The sequence below is a fragment of the Drosophila simulans genome, chromosome 3R (genome assembly GCF_016746395.2).
Source record: "Drosophila simulans strain w501 chromosome 3R, Prin_Dsim_3.1, whole genome shotgun sequence".
Lineage (NCBI taxonomy): Eukaryota > Metazoa > Arthropoda > Insecta > Diptera > Drosophilidae > Drosophila > Drosophila simulans.
The window spans coordinates 5,153,725-5,178,518 of NC_052523.2; the positions used below are offsets into that span (position 1 = coordinate 5,153,725).

At 44.1% G+C, this 24,794-nt stretch overlaps 3 protein-coding genes and 1 long non-coding RNA gene across 4 annotated transcripts; 2 read left to right on the forward strand and 2 right to left on the reverse strand.

Moving 5' to 3' along the window:
* Positions 1 to 166: 166 nt before the first annotated feature.
* On the forward strand, positions 167 to 14,936 carry LOC6727242 (hornerin). The gene is made up of 14 exons (XM_016176321.3): positions 167 to 794; positions 1,880 to 1,970; positions 9,237 to 9,625; positions 9,726 to 9,805; positions 9,870 to 10,041; positions 10,145 to 10,485; positions 10,727 to 11,834; positions 11,899 to 12,741; positions 12,799 to 12,942; positions 13,004 to 13,184; positions 13,249 to 13,365; positions 13,427 to 13,550; positions 13,617 to 13,771; positions 13,836 to 14,936. The coding sequence occupies exons 1-14, from the start codon at positions 775 to 777 to the stop codon at positions 14,058 to 14,060; spliced, it is 3,990 nt and encodes a 1,329-aa protein (XP_016033743.1). The 5' UTR covers positions 167 to 774; the 3' UTR covers positions 14,061 to 14,936.
* On the reverse strand, positions 2,108 to 9,243 carry LOC123327241. The gene is made up of 3 exons (XR_006541823.1): positions 8,977 to 9,243; positions 3,382 to 3,554; positions 2,108 to 3,071 (listed from the first exon to the last, which is right to left on the reverse strand). It is a non-coding gene; the product is annotated as an uncharacterized LOC123327241 (long non-coding RNA).
* A 1,703-nt stretch (positions 14,937 to 16,639) lies between the features above and the next one.
* On the forward strand, positions 16,640 to 21,063 carry LOC6727243 (hematopoietically-expressed homeobox protein Hhex). The gene is made up of 2 exons (XM_002102599.4): positions 16,640 to 17,609; positions 20,509 to 21,063. Exons 1-2 carry the CDS (start codon positions 17,135 to 17,137, stop codon positions 20,988 to 20,990), a joined length of 957 nt encoding a protein of 318 aa, XP_002102635.1. The 5' UTR covers positions 16,640 to 17,134; the 3' UTR covers positions 20,991 to 21,063.
* A 42-nt stretch (positions 21,064 to 21,105) lies between these two features.
* Positions 21,106 to 24,408, reverse strand: LOC6727244 (doublesex- and mab-3-related transcription factor A2). The gene is made up of 3 exons (XM_002102600.4): positions 24,062 to 24,408; positions 21,973 to 22,494; positions 21,106 to 21,306 (listed from the first exon to the last, which is right to left on the reverse strand). The coding sequence occupies exons 1-3, from the start codon at positions 24,314 to 24,316 to the stop codon at positions 21,106 to 21,108; spliced, it is 978 nt and encodes a 325-aa protein (XP_002102636.1). The 5' UTR covers positions 24,317 to 24,408.
* Between the last annotated feature and the right edge of the window lie 386 nt (positions 24,409 to 24,794).

The window sequence follows — 24,794 nt, forward strand, 5'->3', positions numbered from 1 at the left end:
GTGAACCGAGTTCTTATCGATACATCCATAAGAGAAACTACTTTATAGCTTTTAAAAAAATGTTGTATTATTTAGATTTGCAAATTTAAAACGCAAAAGCCCGAAAAATAGTATAACTTCGACATTGATAACTTATCCGATACTATCGGATAGTGTTCGCAATCGATAGTGCCGGCACCGAGCCTTCCCACTATCGACAAGCCCATCGACTGCGGCACATCTTCAGCGCATAGATGCAGCGAAAAGCGGATCGTCTCGCGTTCGAATTTGCACGCACTGCAGCATAAATATTAAAAAGCACTGGGAACATGCAGTTGCACAAACGAAGAGCCAAGCAAAAATATGGCCAGTCCATTATGTCATAAATGTGAAAGTGTTACAAGTTGCACTGCAGCGGCAGCCAGAACAACAACAACAGCAGCAGCAGTAGCAGCAGCAATAGCAACATAAACTGCACGCATGTGAAAAGGAGTGCGAGTGTGTAGAAAAAATCAATTGAGAGAAAAATTGCATATTCGCTGTCGCGGTCGAAACGAAAATAAGTGAAAGAAAATAATATATATATTTATATATATAAAGTGCGTTCGGGGTGTGTGCGTGCTTTCGGGTGTGCCTGTGTGTGTGTAGGCAAGGAGTAAGAAGCAGCAGCAGCGGCAGCAGTAGAAATAGCAAAAGGAGGCAGCAACAACAACAAGCTAGAGAAACCGCCAGCAGCAGCAACAACAACAACAACAACCAGCAGCAGCAGCCCCCTAATAAAGAGCAGAGAAAAAAATGAGTTCAAGTTGTGAAAGGTGTGTGCCGTTACACTACAAACTACAACACCACCATCAGCGGCAGCAAAGAAATACAACAACAAATACGGCAATCTCCAGACAACGCGAATGTCGAAATTGTGTATACAATTTATTAAGAAAGCAAGAGCAGCAACAACAATGACCAGCTGCAGATGCTTTTGTTAAATAAATGGCACTCTTGAGTGCAGCTAATTTCCATGCAGTGCGAGTGGGTGGGTGGAAAAAGGAGATGGTGGGCGTGGACGTGCAAGTGGAAGTGGGAGGGAGATGAAAATGAGTGCGGAAGGAACCGCATTTGCCTGCCGGAGTATGTGTGTGCGTGCGTGAGAATGCGTGTGTGGGTGGCGACTCTCCCTCCCTGCGTGTCTCTCTTCGAGTCTCCCTCTCTCACTCTCGCTTGTCGCGTGCATTTTCCTTTACCTTGATTAAATTCCTGATTTATGCACTTTTTGGCTCTTTTTGTGGCCCGAGGCGCCTGCAAAATCGATTTTCTGGCAAGGCGCGGCAACAAGCGTCGTCCGCCAAATGTGCCAAATGGAGAGAGCCAGAGAGAGTACTACCAGCACTTACACCCTCTTTTGCTCACCTCACCCACTCTCTCCCAACTCCCATTCTTGGCCAGGCGTGTGTAGAAGTGTGTGTGTGAGTGTGTCAGGACTGCAATTTTCAAATAAGGAAAAACCGGATAATGCTCGACTAAATATGTTTGTCAGCATAGTGAAAAGACCAATTGAATGGGGGAAAACCGGCACACACACACACACACACTTTAAGATGCTACGCACAATGCCGATTTTGGTCAACTTTTTGGTATCTCCTATGACATTGCCTCAATGAATGCTCTGAAATGCTGAATGAAACATTTGTTTGCCGGGGTATTTGCCCGTTGTTGATTTTTGCTGCCGCTTTTGAGGGCGTTTTTCAGCAAGTTTCGAATCTCGAGAAACTTGACTGACGGCTGGCATTCCTGAGATACATTTTTCGGCCGCTCGAAAATAGAAGCAATCGCATTTTATGTCTTATTTATGTGTATTTCTCGCCTTCTCCGGATCCACATCTCCTTCTTTGCTCCGGACAAGCAGAATAGAATGGGTAGAAATCATCGAGCCTCGCACCAAGGAGCACATGTACGCCAATCTCACCACGGGCGAGTGTGTTTGGGATCCACCAGAAGTAAGTACAAGTCTCTTAAGTTGTATATTTATGTGTATCAGCAAAGAACTGCTCTAAAATTAAGTTCCGAACGGAAGCCATCTGTGATTCAAACGATATCTTAAAATCTAATTAAAACATTGTTGAGTTATTGTCTCAACTTTTCTGCCACCTATTGGGCATTGGTTTTATTGGCTTTCATTATTCATTATAGCTCTAAAAAGAATATCCAAAACTTTTCAAATCTACATTACTTTTATCAATATCTTTGTAATAGCATATTTTTAATTATTTCTTTATGCGCTCAGAGAAGATTTAAGACGAACATCATGACTTGAATATGAGTATTATTCATTGGTTATTAATTATAGTTATGAGAAGTCAACAGTTTTCACGTCTTATCTTACGCAACACAAGATGTTTATGGGGTTCAGTGACCACGCTCACTTCATTGATTAGATGAGTAACTTGTTGTGCGGCTGGCGGTTTAATTACTACTCGGGGTCACTTGTTTGCGCAATTTTCTTGCTTGTGTTTGGCTTGCAAATTTTTCGTAACCCACTTCGCCAAGTGGCGTGACCAAGGTTAATTATATTAAAATAACTGTCGAACGATGAGCGCATCATCATAACCGTTCTGATATAACAGCTGGGTAAAAGGAGGAAATGTTGCAGTCTTTCATGCCTCAGTGCAAATATTTTCCCTATCTGAAGGCAAAACTTTTCCTTTTCAGACGGCATCGAAAGAAAAACCATTAGCTGTCTGTTTGCTGAAATGCATGGTGTTTTTTTCTTGCATTTTTTATGCTGTTTGGCTAATGCGGCAACGCCAAAAGGTGTTGCGGACTAATAACTTTGGTCTCGCCTGCAGGACGAAGCCGAAAGGCAAACATCGGCCAGACGAGCAAACCAGGCCACCCCTCTTTCAATACCCTACCCCCTCGCCTTTCTCTTTTTGCCTCCTGCCAAAGGAAGTAGGGAAAATTTCATTGATTTTGTTTTTGGCCTGCAATGTCCTCGTTTCGCTCCTGATTGCACACACTTGGCCAGGAGTTTTCTGAAGGTATGTGTGTGCAGTAGAGTGCATGTCCTGCATCCATAATGGAAAGGCTTACGTGAGGGGCTACACAAAAAAAAAATGGTAAATCAATATAACGTAATCGGAAAATGTTTATTTATTATAAATATGTAATTATAGAAATTATTTTTAATGTTTTACAACAACTACAAATTTCAAGGCTTAAGTGATTTTTTCCAATATTTCTCAATTTAAGAAAGTTCTCTCAAAAATTTTTTGAAAACTAAAAATTTTACTTGTTGACAACTTTCAAATAATTTCTTTGTGTGTAAGTGGGTGTAGGTCCGCTTTTAAGCCATGATTTATTGCTCGTCCTGCGGCTCTTCTTCCGTTCTCCCCCTCCCCGTTATCTTACCATCAAGGCATTGCCATTGCTGCAGTCGCCGGGCTCTCGCTCTCTCTTTTGCCCTCTTCGAATGCTTATTTATGTGCATTTCATTTCGGTTTTTGTCACTCTCACTCTCCGTTTGACTCATCGACTACGTCATCCGCATTCTGATTACACCCCCTCCGCACCCACAAACATGGCTTTGACCAAAAAGAGAGAGAATGAGAGCAGATTAAGAAAACCATAATATGCTTAAAGTATCAATGGACTTGTTTATGAAAACTTTATTGCTAAGCTAATTTATCTTTCCTTAAACTAAAAACAACGTAATCTTCAGGAATATCTCAAAGGAAAGTTACATTATAATAGCTTATGTTTCTATATATTTTTCATCTGGTAAAATATTATATTATGTTAGTTATTATTTATTTCAAAGTATAAATAATAAAGCATTTCCTGCATAAGAAGCTCACCTACAAACTCTACTCAACCTGTTATATGAACATACCATAGCTGCGATTTGTGGGACTCTTTTGTGAATTTGGCAGCGCAAAGTCGACACTTCCGACTCCATTCTGCCCCTTCCGAAGTACTAGATAAGGTCTATAAAGACCTGCCCCCGATTTGAGTATCTGATTGCAGCTACTGCAATTGTTGCCGCTTCCCCTCGTGGCGATGAGGAAGTGAATCCTTTTCACTGCGCCATATAATCCGCACAATTTATGCAGGGCGGCGTGAAAATGGCATTATTAAAGTTGGGGTGACTGCACCACCTTGCCGAGCACCCCTTTGCTGCGTACTCATTGTTCCACCCTCGCTCATTGCTAACTCGCTTTAAATTAGTAACATTCTGTTCTCGTTTTTTCGCTGCTGCTTGTGTTGGCCAACTTGCAGCGCTTTGTTTTAGCCGGGCTCCCTTTGGTGTCACCAGCAGCAGCAACAATAACAACAAGACTACTACAACTCTCGCTGCTGCTGCGTTCATTGTACGTGATTTGAAATTTATTCACAATTGCGCTGGGACACCGTCTACTTTTTTCTCCCCTTTCTTTCTTTTTTTTTATTATAACTCGAAATTACCGCCCCCCCTCTCCTTCCCTGCCTCTCGACGTTTTGTCAACTTTTTCATACTGTTTTTTGTCGCTCTTTTTGCCCATTTGGCTTTGTAAAACTTCCGGTTGGCAGGGAGAAACAGTAAAGAAAAGAAAAGTTGCCCACAAGTTGCACGTCCATTGCTCGTTTCATGTTTCACATTACGAAACCCGCCTCAAGACCCCAAGACAGTAGGCACCAGATTCATTGGATGTTCACGTGCGTCCGCCGGCGTCATCCAAGTGCTCCATGTGCTCCAACTGCTCGCGCCCAATCCGCAATCCCAGTCCCTCCCTTCAGAGGGGGGATGGTGCAACCAAATGCGGCGCCTCCTCCAAAACGGTCAGACCTCGATCTGGGCCTTCCTCTGCGCTTCAGTGGAGGCTCGTGGGCTACGCAATCGACAAAATATTTCAATTGTCAGTGAGGTCGCTGTATACCGATTGTATTGTGGGCATATTAGACCTAAGACTCAGTTTCAAAGAAGTGATTCGATTCAAAGGTTGTATCTGATCAGAAGAGGGTGGTATCTTACTATCATAACATATTTCCATTTTTAGAATTGGTATCCATATTCCAGAATTTATAGATTAATTGAATTTATAAATAAACTAAATAGAAATACCAAAATCAGTACCTATATGGTAGAATAATACCTAGTATTGTGTAACTTGAATTCAATATTCATATACCCACTTGCTGAATATGCATGTCATGCATTATCTATGATCCCAGACTTGGGTTTGAGGTATTCCTTGGCACCCGGTCTTCTTCCTCGTCGTTTGGCCATCGCCCATTGCCTTCTTGGGCCAAGTTTGGTTTCCTGTCGCTGCGGCCAAAGTGTGCTTTTCGGATCCACACAGGCACACAGCTAAATACCGACTTCTTCCGCTTTGCTTGGCACAATTTGAAAGCAATTACGAAGTCAATTAAATGTGCATAAATATTGCTAATGAATTTCGTCGTTCGGAGCTTCTTGCAGGCGAAGATACATTAAAAATTTCCAAATCCCCCGGAGGCGAAATTGTCTGAGTTTAAGCAACGCACAATGATTTTGTGCTTTATTTGGCTTAGTCATATTTTGTGGGAAAATACAGGAGGTTCAAGAACTTATATAACTTGTAACATATATATTTTATTCATCATATAAGCGAATCACTCGTATTTATTTGTCAGTGCGTGCAGTTGATTGATGGTCAATTTCGAACGCAGATCCATCCCCCCCATGAATGAATTAATTTCCCGGGTTGCTGAACTATGGTGGAGCTATTTAGTAGCCCCATATCGTAAATAAGCGTAGGACTAGGCTCTTTTGTTGCCCACTGATCTATAAATACGTATTTGTATCGCGATCTGCATTCCGATCCACTGGCGGGAATGTGAAACATGTGCCCAACTCGGCGATAACTGCATTGCCTTAATCTATAAATCGGATATTTAATTGTTATTGCTTTCGTCTGGATGAAGTTATTGCGGGATTGTTTTTATGCGACGAGAAAAGTGAGCAAACTTTAAATTGAAGTGAGATCTACACACGTACGTATATATGGCTTTAGTTCAATTCAATTCTATTCATTGCTCTCGATTTTTGGCGGCACATTCCATTCGAATTTGAAGAGACGAGATGTTATCGCCTCCATGGATTCTATTTCGAGATCTACGCTGGACTTCAAAATTTGCTCTGGCGATGACCTAATTTTCCGGCGGGGCCAAACGAAAGCTGCGCGTTGACTTTCCGTTTGTTTTTACCCCAGTGTGTCTGCGTCTCATTTAATATCATTTGCTTGTTTTCCCGCTGCATGACTCACAGCTGAACAGATGAGCAGATGAAAGGAAGAGTGGTTTGGGTCCGAAACTGACCTCGGCCATAGTGTTCTTGTATTCGAGGAACTCTAGACTCCGAGCGATTAGAAATCTTGTGCGTGCCTCGCTTTTTTTGCCTCGATCGACCCACTTGCCGCTGATTAAAAGTTGTAATTGTTTTTCAATAAGCGCCAGACGCACATGCCACATGCTGTACTCCAAATGGTTGGCAAATTGAATGGCAGATAACGAAACGGAATGCATTAATCGGGGGATCTACTATATATGTGTATATATATATATAAAGCTTGGCTCAATTCAGGAAATTAATGGGGTCGCAATTAAATCATATCAATCTAATAAATGGCCAAGTCCGTTCTCCAATTTTTGGAGTAGGAATCACATTTATTTACTAGTATGTATATCTCTTGCTGCGCATATAGGCCTTTCATCTCTGCTCACACAGGGCGTATGAGTAATCATTCCTATGGTATGTTCTGCAAAAGCAAATCATTCCGACAATTTAATCCATGAGGAATGTGCATATTTTTGAAAAATAAATCGTTTTGACAGTATGATTTTGATACGGTCTTTTGTTTTTAGTGAAACTCTGGATATCTTATTTTTGAAATATCAGGAAACATTAAAAAAGCTAATCATTTAAAAGTGAATATTTAGTCAGCAATTCAAAAGAACGCCTATATGCTATTTGATATACTTAATTAATTGCAAATGAAATGATAACAAATAAAAATGTGAAAGGCACTGTTTAAATGCTTTAATTAATTGGTTACACACCAAACTTCCCACAAACAAAATGGGCAAATTCCAGCTGACCGTTTTGTGATTAAAATGTAGGGCATTGTTGTTCATATTCCACAATTATGAAAAGTTAGGTAAGAATTTTGTAGCAGGCAGAAAAATGAGGTCGAGTCGCTTGATGTTTCTTTTTATAGTTCATCTCGCATTTAACTGGAGGCAGCGGGGAATCGGATCATTGGTGGCGCGGAGGGAGGGATGACTATCTGGATGACTGACTGACTGACTGAGTTACTGACTGGCAGTTGGAAAGCCAACAATGCGAAAAGCGTAACGAGGCGACGTGGCATCTGAGTGGCCCATCTCCACTGGGTGGCCTTGGTCCCAGCCCATCCATCCCCCTACACACCCTCTCCACCCAATCGTCGTCTGGTCGCGCCCACAAATTATGCAACATGCAACGCAATCGGGGCGCCGCTTCGAAATGGAAATGAAAACCAGAAATGAAAAGCAGCCAAGCCGAAAGCTTTCCATTTGCAGCGGGGTGCGATGGGCAGTGGGCGGTGGGCGTTGAACGGTGGGCGGGGCTGGGCATTGTTATTGTTGCCATCTATCTGTGGCCAGTTGCAACCACAAAAGCAAGAGCAGCAGAACGCCAGCAGGCATCTGAATTAAAAGAGGGCGTGGGTCAGGGACCAACCACCGCCCACATCCCACATCCCACCGCCCCACTGGCCCGGGCAAGTGCAGCTGGAGCTGGGTCTCCCTGCAGTCTGAAGTGAACGCATCTGCAGCGCAAAAGTTCAAGGTCAACGCTGCTGCTGCGGCTGCTACTGCTGCTCTTACTGCATGCATTTTGCAGAAATAACCCTGACTTCTGGGCGAGACAGAGATGGGGAGCGAGGAGTGAGCGAGATGGAGCGGATTAAGCACACGCGCCTCGTCATCAAGGCCAGATATTAAAGGGAGGATAAAATCAGAGATGTATGTGCATTACAACGTATTACTAAAGTTTAGTGTTCAAAAGCTGTAAGCTGTACGAAAATGTAATTCAAAATATAATAGATGCGAATAGGGTTTTAAAAACATCAATACATTTGATGATAATCGATCGATCAGAATTATCTACCTTATAAGGACGAACCAAACTATTAAATTCAATGGCAGCAATCTTATGTAATCCCTAGGTACATTAAATCTTGTACACAAACTTAATGCAATGTAAATACCTTTCCCAACACTGATGCGCCGGCAAGGCTCATTTGAACGACAGCAGGCGGGGGGCAGAGGGGAACGTTCATTCCTGTTTGGCAAGCACTTGTTGTATTTGTATTTACTCGGCTGATAAAACCCTTCAGATTGAGATTATAAACACACACATACACACACACACACACAGAGGCACACCCACTCGCACTCTTTGTGCGCTCGAGTTTGCTGATTAAGCCCGAAGAAAAGCTCTCGAGCTGAGATACCAAAATAGATCTGCCTTTGTGTAATTGTTGGATAATTCAAGAGGAGGGATAAAAGCCAGCGCCATGCAACAGCAACAATGGAGCCGTCGAAGCTTTAGCGGATTGGAACTCATCATTGCCACCACTCGAGCTCAATGTCATTGGGTCCGGTGTCACTTCTGATGAAACTGCATACATACGTTTATGAGACAGATGTTGAAACGTGCAGAAATTGTAATGCTTTCAATGTGTGCCATGTGATTGTAGTAGTTGGGTTTTCATAGAAATGAGCGAATTCAATGATGATTGCTAGTGATAAGAACTGGACGTCGGAATAATTCTCAATGGTTTTCATTTCAAAAGCAAAGTAACTGAATAGAAATATATATAGATTTTTGAGTTATATTCATGAGAGAAGAGTAACCAAGAGTAATATTTCATGATAATTTGCATGAGCAGTAGGCACTTTTTCCGGTCAGGAATTATGCATCGATTGGTTTAAGCTTCAACTCACGGCATATCTATGTTCATGAATGTTTATCTAATCAACGCCCGTCGATCTCACGGCCCACGTGTTGCCTCCGCCCGTCTGGATTCCTATCCCAAATTCCACGACCAGCGATCCAAATCCGAACTGCACAATCCCACACACACGACAACTCTCTGCGATGAGAGATGACAACGATCCAAACTAATTTTGCCACGCGTACCGCGTTCCGTTCTCGTTCCCAGTTCTACTACGTAACTCATTCCCGTTCCGTTCTCGCTTTACAGGATGTGCCAATTAAGCGGACCGACTCATCGCAGTGGTGGGAACTGTTTGATACGAATACCCAGCGGTTCTACTACTACAATGCGGCCACGCAGAAGACCGTGTGGCACCGGCCGAGTAAGTGCGACATCATTCCGCTGGCGAAGCTGCAGACGCTCAAGCAGAACACCGATCCCAGCGAACGTCGCGAGCAGACCACGCCCCAAAAGCAGCAGCAGCAGGTGCAGCACGCTTCCCAGCAGCAGCAACAGCCCTCGCCCATGTCGGGACCGAACAAGAAAGGACGTGGCCAGCAGCGGATCAGCGGTGGCAACGGGACGGTGGCGAGCTCGGAGGAGAAGCTAACCAGCAGCGAAGTGATCTCTAGTCCACGTGGTCGTCAAAGCTTTCGGTGAGTTGGCTTGCCTTGAGTTGAGTAACCCCATTTGGGGCCTGCTCCCGCATTGTTTACACTCACATTTGTTTACATTTCGTTCTGGGCCACTTTGCAGCGTTGGCACTGGTGACTCATCCCGGTCGATGGACATGCAGCAGCAGCATCCGCAGGGCTATGCCTCCAGGCGTTCGCAAGGTAAGTGCTTTGTGTCAACCCTGACTTCCTGGTGACTCATATCAACATCCTTCTAACCTGACAGACTCCTGCAATCAGTATAAGGAATCGGGCAAGTCAAGCGACTCTAGTCTGTCCAGTGCGCATGGCTACAGGCGCTTCAATGACAGCGGCGTTCCGGTGTCGGGGCATCCGGATAACCTGCGTCTGGGCTCGCTGCAAAAGCAGCAGCGTGGCGGTGGCAAGGACAATGGAGCGTAAGTACTTGAGGTTTGGCATCCATCACTTCATCGGCTTTAAATCGCTTTTGTACCCCCATCTCCATCTCTGCTTGCGCTTGGGTTACGGATTGCCTTACAGTTTCGAGATGCTGCAAGAGAGCACCAGTTCGCATAACTTACCGCATGGCAGCACCTCCACATCCTCATCCTACGCCGGTGGCAGTGGCTATGGGGACAAGTATTTTGATCACCAGCTGCTGCCCAACCACCTGCAGGGCTATTCCTCCAAGTCGTCGGACATTGCCTCGCCTACACACTCCATTCACACGCCCCAGTCGCAGAAGAAAAAGATGTCGCCGGATGCAGCGCCCGCTGCACAATACAACTACGCACAACAGCAGCATCAGCAGAGAAGCGCACAACGCAGTGGCGGAGGAGCTGCTGGTACCGGAGCCCCAGCGGGCAAGTCCTACGGAGGCGGTACGAGAACTTCTCCACGCTGTGAAACTCGTTTGGTTGCTAGAATTATACATGCATAAGCTATTAAAAATTTCGAAAAATGTGCTAATGAGTTAGATAAGAAAACTTTGCCAGAGGAAGATGATGAATTTCCATATAAATTAAACATATGTAGTAGGAGCGAACTTAAATTCAAATGCAGCCAAACGTAGTTTAGAGCAAAACGATTTATGTTTATTTTAAATATTCCCAACTCTTTTAGATCGCGAATACAAAGTGTCGCTGGCCCGCTCCGGCAGTTTCATGTCCTCTTCAATCAATCCCGCCGCCGCTGGCCACCACAGCAAATCTTACCGGAAGAGCAGCGCGGAAGCAGCGAATGGAGGAGCTGCCAGCGATGACTCTATGCACGAGAAGTATTTCAAGTCAGTGGAAAACACACCTCTCTCGCGGCGCCGTCACACCACCAATGCAACCAAGAGCGGAGGTGGAGCCAGTGGCAGCAACACGGCCACCAGCACGGCGGGCAGCGGCAGCAGCAGCCACAAAAAGCACTCGAGCGACTCTAGTCCGCAGAGTCCGATCAGTCCACAGACAAAGAGTTCGCGGCAGGCTAAGACGAGTGCCACCAGTACTGTGCCACAGCTGCAGCATTCACCGCGCCTGCAGGAGCCGAGCCACAGCCTAGACTTGCTGAGTCTGGAAAGGATTTCGCTGGGAAAATCGGGGCCTATCTCACCGGGAGGTGGGACAGAGAACCTTGGCCTGCTGACGCACTCGTCGCGCGGCTCCAACGACTCTGCCCGCCAGCGCCAGAAGTCGAATAACTCCTCGGCAAACCGTTCGCAGTCGCATCATTATCCCGGACAGAGCTCCTTGCGGCATAGCGCCAGTTCTAGTCTGGACAAACGAGGCTACCATGTGGGCGGAGGAAGTGGTGATGGAAGGGGAGGAACAGGCGGTGAGAAGCGGCGCTCAAAGCAGCATCATTATCAACAGCAGGCTGACAACAGCGACGTGGAGTACGACAATGGGAACACCTCGCCCTTGTACACCAATTGGGACCAGGAAATGCCCCACCTGCTGCCTCTCAAACACTACATCATCGAGCAGGCCAAGTTGTCCGGTCGCTATGAATACCGTGGTGGCGATGGCGGAGATTCGGACTCGTACCACTCGGATAGCCAGTCGGAACACTCACTCTCAGGGCACGAACCGGACAACGAGGATTCGGACGGAGGATCGGACACGCATGGCGGTTATCTGGAGCACAACTACGGCATGATCGATGACTACGCCAATATGGGTGACAGCGTATCCTACTACGCGTACATGTATCCGTCGCACGATCCCGCCGGAAGGGAGGACATGTTAGTATAGATTCTATTTCTTCTTTTTGAGTCCAATTAACTTTGTATTCTATCTATACTTTAGCTCTGAAAACGTGGAGGCTGTGCTGGAGGGAATTGGCGGCAATGCGACAGAACCTTCGGCTCCAACCGCCACAGCCCCTAAGCCAAAGCCTCGTTACCAGATCTCATACTACGACACCGTATCGCACAGTCCCTCAGCCGGAAGCGGCTATCACGGTCAGCAGCTTTACTCCAATACTCCGCCCTACTCTGGGCACGGACATGGTCATCACGTTCCACCGCCGTCACTGCCCCACCAGCAGCAGCTGCACCTGGAACCGAGCGACGCCAAGCAGAAGCAGTCGCAGACCCTGCCCTCCCCCAATCGGCAGATATCGCGCCTAGCTGGCGCCGGCCATCAGGGATCGGGACCGGCTGCATCATCCAAAGAAGAGACCGGCCACAGTACCGTTGCCGGTCAACAGCAGGCTACCGTGGGTACTGTGACGCCAGCCAGTCTTTCCCGACCTGGTCACAAGATGGCTCCTCCCTCACTGAAGCCCACCATCCAGCAAATCTTTCCACCCAGCGAACGGGCGCAAGGAATGGGCGGCATGGGATTGGGTGGACCTACGTTGGCCTGCATGAAAGAATGTGATATAGAGAAATTCGCTGCAGACAATCTGAATTTGCACTCAAAGGGAATCTTCCGGAAAAAGGCATCTGTGCGCGACATGCTTAGTTGGACGGCGGAGGCGATTAGCAGACCCATGCTGGCATTGTCCCGGGACAAGGCAGACAAGAAGACGGCCATTGAACTGTTTAAGCTGGTGCAGATTTACATGGCGGATCGCAAGGCGCGCATAGGCATGACTCTGAATTCAGTGGCCATAGAAATTATCAGTGCATCCCTACCACAACAGCAGTAAGTTCATTAACATGAAAATATATAAACTCATAAATTAACTTGTGTTCTTTCCAGATTAAGAGACGAGCTATATGTCCAGTTGTGTCGGCAAACGACAGAGAATCCCAAAAGAGACTCGCTCATCCGCGGTTGGGAGTTGATGGCCATTTGTTTGTCCTACGTACCCCCTTCGCCCACGTTTCAACCGACGCTGCTCAAGTCAGTTACTCTATATATAAATTCAAATGTAACTCTTTTAATTGGATGTTATATATTGCAGTTATGTCAATCGGCACCGCGATCCAACCTTTGCCACGTCTTTCTTGGAGGTTAGCAAGTGGCCCATCCATGTGCAAATCTCGCACTACGCAACTGTGTGCTGTCGCCGCTTGGATCGCATAGGGAGCAGTGGACGCCGAATAGCCAAAAAGCCAACTGTAGATGAGGTGGAGCAAGCGCGGGTAACTAATCCCACACGAAAACTTAAGAACAAATTATAATAATTGCTCGATTCTCAACTTTTAGCAACAAATCTTAAGGAACAGCATGTTTGGTAACACGCTTTCTGAAGTCATGGATCTCCAAAAAGATAAATTTCCTTTCCGCAAGCTGCCCTGGATACAGACCACACTATCAGAGCATGTACGTTATTGGTGGCCTAACTTTAATTCGCATTCTAAATAAATATTTTTCGATCTTTAAGGTGCTCCTGCTGAATGGAAAGCAGACTGAAGGAATCTTTCGAGTCTCCGCGGATGTGGATGAAGTTGGTTGCATGAAGAACCGCCTGGATCGGTGGGATGTTCCTGATTACAAAAACACATTGGGTAAGTACTACTTCTTTATAAGAACTACTGAATGAAATGAAATGAATGTTCAATGTCATTTCCTAGTTGATGCACACACGCCAGCCAGTCTGCTTAAGCTGTGGTACCGAGAACTCTACGATCCACTTATACCGGATGCCTACTACGAAGATTGCGTAAACACAGAGGATCCCGACAAAGCCAAAGAAATAGTTAATAAGTTGCCCGAAATAAATCAGCTGGTAAGTCATAAGTTTTGAGCGAAATTAAAGGAGCTGTCAAATTGAGAAATACCTCTGCTTTCAGGTTCTAACGTATCTAATACATTTCCTGCAACAATTTGCCATACCCGAGGTGGTGAGTTGCACCAAAATGGACTCCTCGAATCTGGCCATGGTGTTTGCGCCCAACTGCCTGCGCTGTACATCGGAGGATCCCAAAGTGATCCTGGAGAACGCTCGCAAAGAGATGTCCTTCATGCGCACCTTAATTCAGCACATGGACACGACGCACGTGGCCAATCTGGTCTAATGGGCTGTTGGCCATTAGCCTGCCTACCAACCTACCAATATGCAAACGTTATGAACCTATCCTAACTTACTACCTACCAAATCTAACTTAAACTCAATTTGTATTTATACAAAGGATGATGATGAAGATTAAGCTTAACTCCTACTTTAACTTTAACTCGTTTGCTACTCGAACTTTCTCACTAATTGCTACCAGGACGAAGAGTCTATGGATTTAATTTTATTTCGTAATGACTAGGAAGCTTGTTCAGAACAATGGCAACAACCCCAAATACTCGACGATCTTGTAACCCGTAGTGCTTTTTCAAACCAAAAATAACTGAAAGATGAATCCAAAACTGAGAACTCAATGTGTGCATGCCTAGTTATGTCTCAAATTGTAGTTGAATTAATTTATTTTGCATTTTAACTGTTGTTTTTCTTTAAATGGAATTTAAATCAAAGCAAGCAAGCAAATACTCAAAGAAACTCTTAACTCTCAAACCTTGAAGAACTTCTTGCGAAGCCTATAAATAGTTATAAAATAAAGCTAACGATAACTTAAATTAAACTCTATATATATTATGATATATGTACACTATATGCAAAGGAGGATCAGACAGGAGAACCGAAAGAGAGAGAGAGATAAGTGAATCAAACGCAATAAGAGGTCAATGATGAAACTGCTTATTAATTACTTGCAGCCAACGTAGTGCTATATACAAATATTTATTCATTTGCATAAATAAAAGAATGAAGATAAATAAATATGATAAAGTTCGAATCAAACGCAACTTCATGGAGAACAAGTCAAGTAAAAATATATATATATATATATATATGTATTTAAACCTGCAGCTTTCGAGGCGATCGAATAAAGTTATAAATGTAAAACGAAGTTGGGAACAATATCGACATCTTGTCATCGAAACACATGCCCATTGGAGGGGATTACAAATTCAGCCGGTTCTTCCTTTGCTGTTATTAATGCGTGCCACAATTATTTATGCCCAATTTCGAAGTCATTTCAAACCGTTTGTCTCCTGATAATTGCTAATAATTTAGCCTCACTTGACGACCATAAGCCCCCCAGGCCATGGCTCCTTATCGAGCAGTAGGCCTCGTCAATGTCTCGAATTGTTCGCATTTAGTTATCGCATACCACCGAAAAACGCTTTTATTTTTATCACCATTCATTATTCACTATTCATTATTATGTTATAATTTTGTTCTGTAAAGTACAAAATACTTTTTGAATGGTCATTACTTACCATTGAGAGCCTCCTTCGGACCAACCGTCACACCCCCCAATACGCTATTCGAACCATTCATGTTGATAAATTTGAATACTCACCTTGTGATATGTCACAAAATGGCCGTCAGTTGGGTTTTTCGGGTGCAAAACGTTATATCGATGGGATTTTGTCGGGGATCACACAACTGACTATCAGATAGCAGAGCAACAAGTGTCTGCTCATGATGAAGCGTCGAAGTGATATATCCGGGGATTACAAGTGCACTCGGGAGTATGGTGGTTCCTTTCTTTCATATCTTGGAAAGCAGGCTTTGCATAAATAAGTTTCCCAAATGTTTTAAACCTTTTTCAGTCTAGGGGCTTTCCACTGAGGTATATCGATTATTAGAAAAGAAATGTAAAATATGATGTTCAAAGAGCTATTTTTAAAATTTGGTTGTCATAAATTCTTAATCACCAATCGATTGCTTGTAGTTTACTGCCCTTTTCAACGAAGAACCCCCGAGAATTCTATTTGCAATTCATTAAATCACTTTTCAGCGAATCGTATCAATAGAAATAGGTTTATTGCCTAATATCACATGAATTTGAGTCATTGAATAGTGAAGTCATACAGTTTCGATTGAACTCCTGTCAATTTAAAGTAGTCACCATCACAGTAGAATCATCGCAGAAAATGAAGAAAGTTGAACAACTATTTACTTTCTACTCATTGTGTGAATCGAAGACAAGATGACATCCTTTCCAGCGGAAACTGAAGAATTTCATTGTTCTCGAAACTCCTCGAGGCCCAAAACTTATCTCGAAGGTACAAATTTCTGGGGCGACCTGGAAAACAACATCAAAGGGGTATCTATCAGCAACAATAACAACAATTAGAGGCATTTATGGGCTGTGCGTTTTCCATTTTATCACCCCCGGCCCAAGCCGAAATCAGAAGTAATCCATCATCTGGGAGGCTTTACGAGGAGCCCGAGTACAACTGATAAGACACCCCGAAACACCTATCCATAGCCCAGGTATACAGACGCATATATTGTTCCCAAAAAGCAGAGAGGGACGGCACCATGGCCGAAATCATAACACAAACTCGATTACTCAATCAAAGCGATGGCTTTCTGATGGTGGGGGCGGGGGGCTGGGATCGAGGGGGGTAGGGGGTGCCTTTTGGGGCAATTTTAATTTGTTTACAACAACAATCAACAGAGTAAAATAGCCAAACAGTAGCTGAGAGCCGAAACCAGGTAACGATACCGATAAGGGGTGATTAACAATTACTCGATCAAACGCACCGACCCGCCGTTCTGGGGGAGGGTGGTTGGGTGGTTCGGTGGGTTCGGTGGGTTGGCAGCTCAATAAGCGGGCGAGCAGGGACTGTGATTTATACGACGATCGCCGATTGGGTGTCCAACCGCGTACCGATGTCGAGCTGTCGCCGCCTGCAATTGGAAATCGGAATATGGGTATTGGGTATTGGGAATAGGAATCGAGTGGAGTGGAGTGGAGTGCCATCGAGGCAGTGGAGCGCCTAACCAACCACCACTCGCTTATCAATCGATGGCCGGTAGCTCGGCACTATCTCCCATGCGCGGCATATCTACATACCGCTCTATTATTGTTAATATTGATATCTACCCATTAGCACAACATTATAGGTACAATCTATTATATTCTGTGAAATCAGATTTGGTACAATTTATAGCGCCCATGGGCTCTGCGGCGGCTCCTACAGCTGGTGGCCATTAGTTCATCGCCTGCGGCCGACGCAGTCGCTTCGATCGCTCCGGACCCAACCAATCGGTACCTACAGTTCGCTACTACCGCTCTGAGAACCCACCAATATGGATATCGCCACCAAGTCCAGCAAGGCCGCCTTCTCCATTGAGAATATCTTGGAGCAGAAGAGCTCCTCGCATCGATCTCAGTCGCGTAGGGGCTCCTCTCAAAGTCCCGTGGCGGGAACAGCCGGCATAGGCTCTCCACCCGCACTGGCCATGCCCAAGGCATCCTTGGCCACTGGCTCATCCTCCTCTCCATCGTCCGCCACCAACATCTTCGATCTGTCCCGCGAGGCAGCTGCCGCCCAGTATGCCATGAAGAGTATGGATTCCGGTGCCGTGCTAGCACCCACCTCGCTGCGCTTCAACCCCATCTACCCGGATCCCGCCTCGCTCTTCTACCAGCAGGTGCTGCAGCTCCAGAAGAATCCCTCGCTCTTCATGCCCCACTTCCAGGCAGCCGCTGTGGCCGCCGCAGCCGCCGTTCAGCCAACAGCCTATTGTGATCAATACAGTCCCTTCTCCATGGACTGCGAAGGTGAGTGGTTCAGAATACCTACTTAGTGGGGTTAACATGAATTTTAGTTGGGTATTGGATTTCCTATAAGATACAGATACATTTTCAAGATAATTCCTTAATTATTATTACAAGAATTATCTTGTAGTAATTTATAATAAGTCATTCAATAAAAAAGGGTACAGGAAGAGAAGACATTATGACATAGTTGCAGTTTCGTTAGTTTTAAGTTTTGCTGAAATATCGAAAAATGTATTATAAATTTCTGGTATTTTTTACGAGATAATTTGCTAAAGAAAAGTATAGAAATGAAATATTAAATTATATGCAATCTAATCTCAGCAAATTCAAAAGATTGTATAGCGGTTATAAGTCCGAGAAGAGAAGTCTACTTATTCGACATTATGAATAATAATATTCGACAATAATTCATTATTCAAAAAATTCAGGAATAAGTTCAAAATTATAAAATTATTTCGAACTGTTTACATTTTTCTATAAGAATATATGGAAAAGCCTGTGAAAACGTTAGGTGAAGTTATTGAAGGTAGTATATTATTATCATAAAATAATTGAGTAATATATTAATTAATATGGTTTTGATAAATCAACTAGCCCGACGATGTATGCCATCAGGGTAAAACACAATTTAATTGTTTGACCTCATTAGCATTTCATCATACTATCAAATGACCGGAAATGAGTCACCTGCTTAGCAGTTGTTATGAATGAATAAGCGCTACAATTATCAATTAAACACTAAAATGCAGATAAAGGCTGAAGCATTCACAAAGTATGATGTGTTAAGTCCTGTATCTTAAAAATAAAATAAAAGCAGCCACGAAGTTTGAAACCATAGTTTCTATTAGACTTTCTCACAGTTTTTAGCAAAGACTAGGATTGATTCGACACTACCAAGGTTCAAGTCATTGAACCTAACCATGCTGACACCTTAATCTCACCCATCAAGTTGACACATGGAAATTGATCGCCATGGGAAAGGTGGTGCCAGAAATACTCATTTAAATACCAAATATCTAAACTAGCCTAAGTCCGAAGTGCCCGGACCACCGAATATTACAATGGGGATCCCACACAAAATGGGCCATAAACATGATTAATGTGTGTGTGGTGCAGTTGGGTGTTTGTCAAAGTCAAGTGTTGGCGCCAATGCCACTCGAAATCCCATTTTCCCCGCCCCAAAACTGCATTTCCCGGTTGGTTCTCTGTGCTTTGGTGTAACGGTAGATTAGCCCCAGCAATGCTGATAAAGTCAAAGTCCCGAATTCCATCCCCTCGCAGTACAAACACCCCATTGAGATCGGAAAACCCACGAAATATTTCGGTGGCTTATCAGAAGTGACAAATATTTGAAATTCGGGTGAGAGACAACAGAAACTATAGCCTATGGATATTGAAATGACAGTTTTCATTGAAAGGCATTCCTGTTGAGTTGGGAAAATCGAGCTGCTGCATGTCAAATGGACTGTGGGAAATAAAACTCATTTAAACCTTTTGATATCACACCATTATCACAGACTGTATCTTTCAATCTTAGTTTAGTGAAATAGGATAGGAATCAATATAATATCACTATGGGATGGAATATCTGAGAGCAACATTCTGTTCCTAATCCTCTCGTCTCGAGGATATATCTGTAAAGTCCAAATGAGTTGGGATCATACTACGCTTCAAAAAAAGGAGTATTGATTAGCTTGTTCTATGCCATACTGATCACACAATGCAGATAGGAGTATCGGCTCGTATAGGCCACTTCAACTGTACTGCTATCCCGATTTCCGATTTGTTTGGCTTATCTAAACAAAAATGCTATTAGAGGCGATTAATAGGCGCTGTCCATCATCTTATAGCCACGATTGCCATTTGATTACGATAAGCCCGTCCGTTCCCGACACTCGTTCCACCTGGACAAGGGGCAAATGCGGAGGGCGGGGGTTTGGTGTTGGCGACAAGTACCTGATATGATTTTATTCCTTCAATCGGACACGCACATTATAAAATAATAACAAATCCAATTTTCAGCGATTAAATGCCGCTGGGAAGATGATAAGATTGCTCTGCGGCCTTATCACTCCGGGTACGCCACTTAATAAAAATAAACGTTAATAAGTCTATTTGTAACGATTTAAATTATGGCATCTGCAATCGCACGTTATTTATTTAATGGCATTCGGCCATTTCCAATGGTTGTTGGTCAGATCCCGAAATATCAGCTTGGTTCATCGATGGAGCACACTCCAAATATGCGCCAAGTGCGAATTTCCGTTACCTTAACTAAAAAAAAGAGCCCTCCTTCCTTATCACATAGGTGTATGTATGTACATAGGTGCAGATAGGTTCGCAATCGGATTGCCGGTCGGGTGCCAATTGATTTCGCCCAATTGCCCTGGAATCTCGGCGTACAGTCGATCCATTTCGCAATGGCCACCAAGTCGTCACCCAGTTACAAGTGGGCGTTGACATATTCCCCGATACTGATACAACACCCATACACTTGTACCACTCGCAATTGTTGTGTCCGATTACTTTGATAAGAGCGGGTGGGCGGAGATAGGGAATACCAGGCCACTGGAGCCACCAATCACAATCCAATGATTGCGCCACTTTATATCGGGCAGATGGTTCCAAATCGTTATTCAAAGAAATCGATTGTCCTCGACTTTTTCATGGAGGCTTTTGATAAACAACGCTGGTTCGACAAATGAATTTGATAAATTCATTCTTTATATCGAAATTATTGTATTAACAATCCAATATTAATATTAAATATTAGTCATGAGAAATGGGATACCCTTGATCACAAAGTGAATAAGTTTAGGACTTGTTTAAAATAAGTAAGTTTTGTACCCCCTCCATCAATTGCAATCTAAGTCAACCTGTCCTCATTTATTACCCGTAGGATTCCCCAATCCTGCCTCCGCTGCAGCCGCCCTCTACTGCAATGCCTATCCGGCGGCCAGCTTCTACATGTCCAACTTCGGCGTGAAGCGAAAAGGCGGCCAGATCAGATTCACCTCCCAGCAGACCAAAAATCTCGAGGCTCGCTTCGCCAGCTCCAAGTACCTGTCGCCGGAGGAACGGCGTCATCTGGCCCTCCAACTCAAGCTGACCGACCGCCAGGTGAAGACCTGGTTTCAGAACCGGCGGGCCAAGTGGCGACGGGCCAATCTCAGCAAGCGCAGTGCATCCGCCCAAGGACCCATAGCAGGTGCTGCCGTGGGATCACCCTCCAGCGCTTCGAGCGGGAATGTTCCCGTCTTGAATTTGGGCAGCGGGAGCAGGAGTGGCCAGCAGAGCGACGAGGAGGATCGGATGTATCTGTCCGAGGACGATGAGGACGACGACGAAGACGAAGGCGAGGCGGAGGAGACGCCCAAGTGAAGCTAAAGGATGGCCCAATGACTCATAAGTTAGTTCAGCTTGTAGTTAGGATAAATAAATTTATTTCATTAGAATTATAGTTATGCGAGTTAGTAAGTACTAGATGGGTGGTCTCCTAGTGAAACTGGTAGCTGTCCAGGCAGGCGCAGTTGGGCAGGGTGCATCTTGGCGCCAGGTTCGATAGGTGGCCCATGGTCACCGGAAAGGAGAGCGGCACAAACCACTTGGGGTACGCACAAATGGCCGCTGCCGCCGCCGCGGATGCACTGCCTCCAAAGACCGGCGGCTTCAGCTCCACCACCGATTTGCTCTGGTACTGAAAGGTAAGATTTTTTATGCACTTAAATAAATATTCCATTAGGTACTTCCTACTTTCATGGACCAGGCCAATCGTGACTGGATTGAATTCTGGAAGCGGAAATACAGACCGTTGAACTTTGCTCGAAAGCATTTAAAAAAAAAAACACAAATAAGCCTTTAAACATTACAAAAAAGTAGTGTATGTTATTATTTATATTATAGGACACCCCCATAGTTCAAAAACAATTATTTTGAAACCGAAAAAAACGTCTTTAGCAGTATAGTGATTTGGACTGTTCCTGTTGCTGCATTAGAAATATTAACTTACAAGGACAGATCGATTGATCTACATATATAAATTTACATAAAAAATAATTAACAAGCTTGGATGAAGGCGGAATTACTAGAATATGCATGCTTATTCCCAACTCTCTAGCTTTAATCGTTTCCAAGATTTACAGACGATCAAGAAGTAACACTTTTTACATTCGGAAACACTTCTATCTGGCTATTGCATACTTTAAAAACGAATCTAGAATAATAATAATTGCTAAAAACCAAAGGTATATTCAGGTACCTTGGTATATTCACTTAGTACAACCCCGTTCTATAACTTTGATTACGATATCTTGTAACTAAAAGATACTTGATACATTTGACACTATAAAGTTAGATCGCTTACCTGATCTGTTATCACAGGCCTGAAGGCGCTGCTCCTGGGCGGCGTGGGCTGTGGCACAGTGGTCAACATGACCGGCTCCTGGCTGGGCAACTGGTTGCTGGTGACATCCACTGGCGAGGACTTGCCAGTTGGCGAGACATTCTCGATGGCCCGAATCAGATCGAGATCGCAGCGCTTGAGGACCAACTCCAGGACAGATCGCTTGCGCTGCGGAAAGAGCTGGGCAAGCATGTCAATGGCCGTTTGGGAGACGTTATCTCTTCGGGGCGCACTGAGATCCTGGGCCACCGCCGGCGATTCGCTGTACTCCTCCTCCTTCCGCATGAGCTGCTGCTGTTGCTCCTCCGAAATCGGCTTCTCCGTCTGGTCATCCTCTCGCTTGGGACGCGGCGAACTGGGCTGCGTGACGGTCAGACCGAAGATGTTGCCTGGCGGCAGTGCATCGATGGAACGACCCGTCTTGTTGGCCACCAGCCGCATGGCAATCGCATCCTCCACCGCCTGCTGGCGCTTTAGGGCAACCTGAAAGCCCAGAAATGGAAATTAATATGCGACAAGTGAACAACTCGGTCCGTCTGCTGCTGTTTGACTTAGCCGCAAACAAAGGCCACAGCAATTCCTTGGGGTATCACCCACATCCTAGCACATCCTAGTACATCCCAGCACATCCTAGCTCATCCACACCGATCTAATGAAATGCGAGACGTAGCCACACTTGTGCAAACAGTTGGTAAGCGGATATTTTGGTCGATTTGTTCCTACGCCTTGACAACTTTCCATCATCACCATCATCTAAAGGGGAGGGAATCCCGGACTGGTTGTCCTTGCTCTGGCTGAATTTGTTCCCCGTATTCCGTTTCATTGGCTGTTTGACTTGGCACTGGAGTGGGGTGTGTCCATCGGCTATTTGTGTTTCGAATTGAGAACTTGGCCAGCGCTTAATCTAAACACAATATAAATGGCATTGCTAACTATTTTTCCAAGAAAGCTGGCAATTGAATTCAGTTACACAGATTGATTGAATCCGGATGGGGTGGCTTGCATATTGTGTTCTGGATACAAATAGCTGGGAAAACTATTTACCCCTTATGTTGAATTGTTTAATTATTCTTGAATTGAGTTGAATTTGAACCTATGTTTGGAAATCACGGCAGGGCACGCATTGAATATAGTCTACATTCCAATATAATCTATGGACATCATAATCTGTATTCTAATGCCTTTGCTACTATAAAAAGCAGTGTCATTGAAAGTCTGCTAAGTTGGGTAATGGTTGGATCAACTATATATTCCGTGCCCACTATTTTTGAACGACTTTTGTGTTGGACTTGCTATGTGTTGGAAAGGTATTTCCAAATGCTTTTAACAGTTCTTTTACATCATTTGTAAAAAACAATTTTCGCAGAAATCGAATATAATTAATTTGTCTTAAATGTTTATTAAATGTTATTCAAAGTCACAAAACACGATATAAGAAAGTTTTGAAGTTCTCGGTGCTATTGTTAATTTAATAGGTGTTTTTGTTTGTCGCCCCAGGTTAGTAAATTATAATGATAATATAACAGTGAAATTAATTAAGTTAAATTATAATCAAAAGCCTTAAAATGGGTTTTACCTACTAAAAATCGATCACGGGATCAATTGCAAACAGTACAACATCGAACACAATTACGTTGGTTGGAAAAACCAAACTTAAAGCCTTGAATTTATTTTAGAAAACTTTTAGCTTTTAAGAATTTTCCATATTTCATTTTAAGTTAATGGTAATGAAGGGAATATGTTGTTACAAGAAGATATTTTGTTAATGGCTTAACAAATGATGTGCTTACAATGGGAAGAGTTGGGTTAATAAAGTCTCCGAATATTAGAGATATCAGGATGGTTTGGATGCCAATCAAACCAAGAAATTTTCACTATTCGTATGAACCGAAAAAAAATATATAATTCGTCTATGTGCCTTAGACATTGAAGTTAACAAGTTAAAAGTTCTAATAAGATGAGGATAGTAATATGTGAATACCCTTCACCCCATTTATTGCCAACTAAGCAAAAGGCTTGCTTCTCATCGTGCATATTAATGCTAACTTACCTGAGCGGCCATGATGCGCTGCCTCTCAAAGATCAGGACACACTTGGCGCACTTGCAGTTCTTGTAGGTGCAGAGCTTCTTGTGACCCCGCAGCTCTGAAATGATCCCATGGTTCCGGCAGCGGGCGCACTTGGGCACCCGATTGACGACCTTGGGCGCTGGGTGTTCAACTAATTTGGTGGCCTTGGGATTAGCCACCAGGCGGGGACGCTTATTAGCCACTTCATCAGCAGGTTCAGCACTTGAACTGGCCATCGCAAGATGTATTCAGTGAAAACCGATTTTCCGACTAAGAAGTTGCTGCTTTTGGAGCACAAATTCGCGACTTATTTGGGGACCAGCGAAAAGAAACTAAATTTTGGAAACACGGGCGAAAGGATCTAGAATTGTTTCAAAGAATGGCGCAAACTTTGTTGACTTACGCAGGCGCTTTGGCTTTCATTTTGCAATTTGAGCTTACAGGACTGCCATTGGTGGTTGCAAAATGACTAGACTCCTCCTCTTGAAGTTTCAGTCAAGGGTTTGTGGGCGGAGCCAATGCTTTCAAGTTCCAAATGCTAAGTAGGGAACAATACAGCAATGCAGCGGACAAAATATTGTATATAATCTACCATTCATATCATTGAATTTTCTAAAAGCTTCCCGGAAACTAAATATTATATATATTTTATGAATTTGGAAAAGGTTTCACATGCAAAACAGTTTATTTTAAAACCTTACCATTTATGTTACC

Bases quoted from the DNA above. Each gene is read 5' to 3' on its own strand.
- LOC6727242 (XM_016176321.3), top strand. From the start codon at position 775: ATGAGTTCAAGTTGTGAAAG. The intron at 10,042-10,144 runs GTAAGTACTTGA...ATTGCCTTACAG, and splicing joins GGTGGCAAGGACAATGGAGC to TTTCGAGATGCTGCAAGAGA. The intron at 13,185-13,248 runs GTAACTAATCCC...CTCAACTTTTAG, and splicing joins ATGAGGTGGAGCAAGCGCGG to CAACAAATCTTAAGGAACAG.
- LOC6727243 (XM_002102599.4), top strand. From the start codon at position 17,135: ATGGATATCGCCACCAAGTCCAGCAAGGCCGCCTTCTCCATTGAGAAT. The intron at 17,610-20,508 runs GTGAGTGGTTCA...TATTACCCGTAG, and splicing joins CTTCTCCATGGACTGCGAAG to GATTCCCCAATCCTGCCTCC.
- LOC6727244 (XM_002102600.4), bottom strand. From the start codon at position 24,316: ATGGCCAGTTCAAGTGCTGAACCTGCTGATGAAGTGGCTAATAAGCGT. The intron at 22,495-24,061 runs GTAAGTTAGCAT...CTGGGCTTTCAG, and splicing joins AGCGCATCATGGCCGCTCAG to GTTGCCCTAAAGCGCCAGCA. The intron at 21,307-21,972 runs GTAAGCGATCTA...CTTACCTTTCAG, and splicing joins GGCCTGTGATAACAGATCAG to TACCAGAGCAAATCGGTGGT.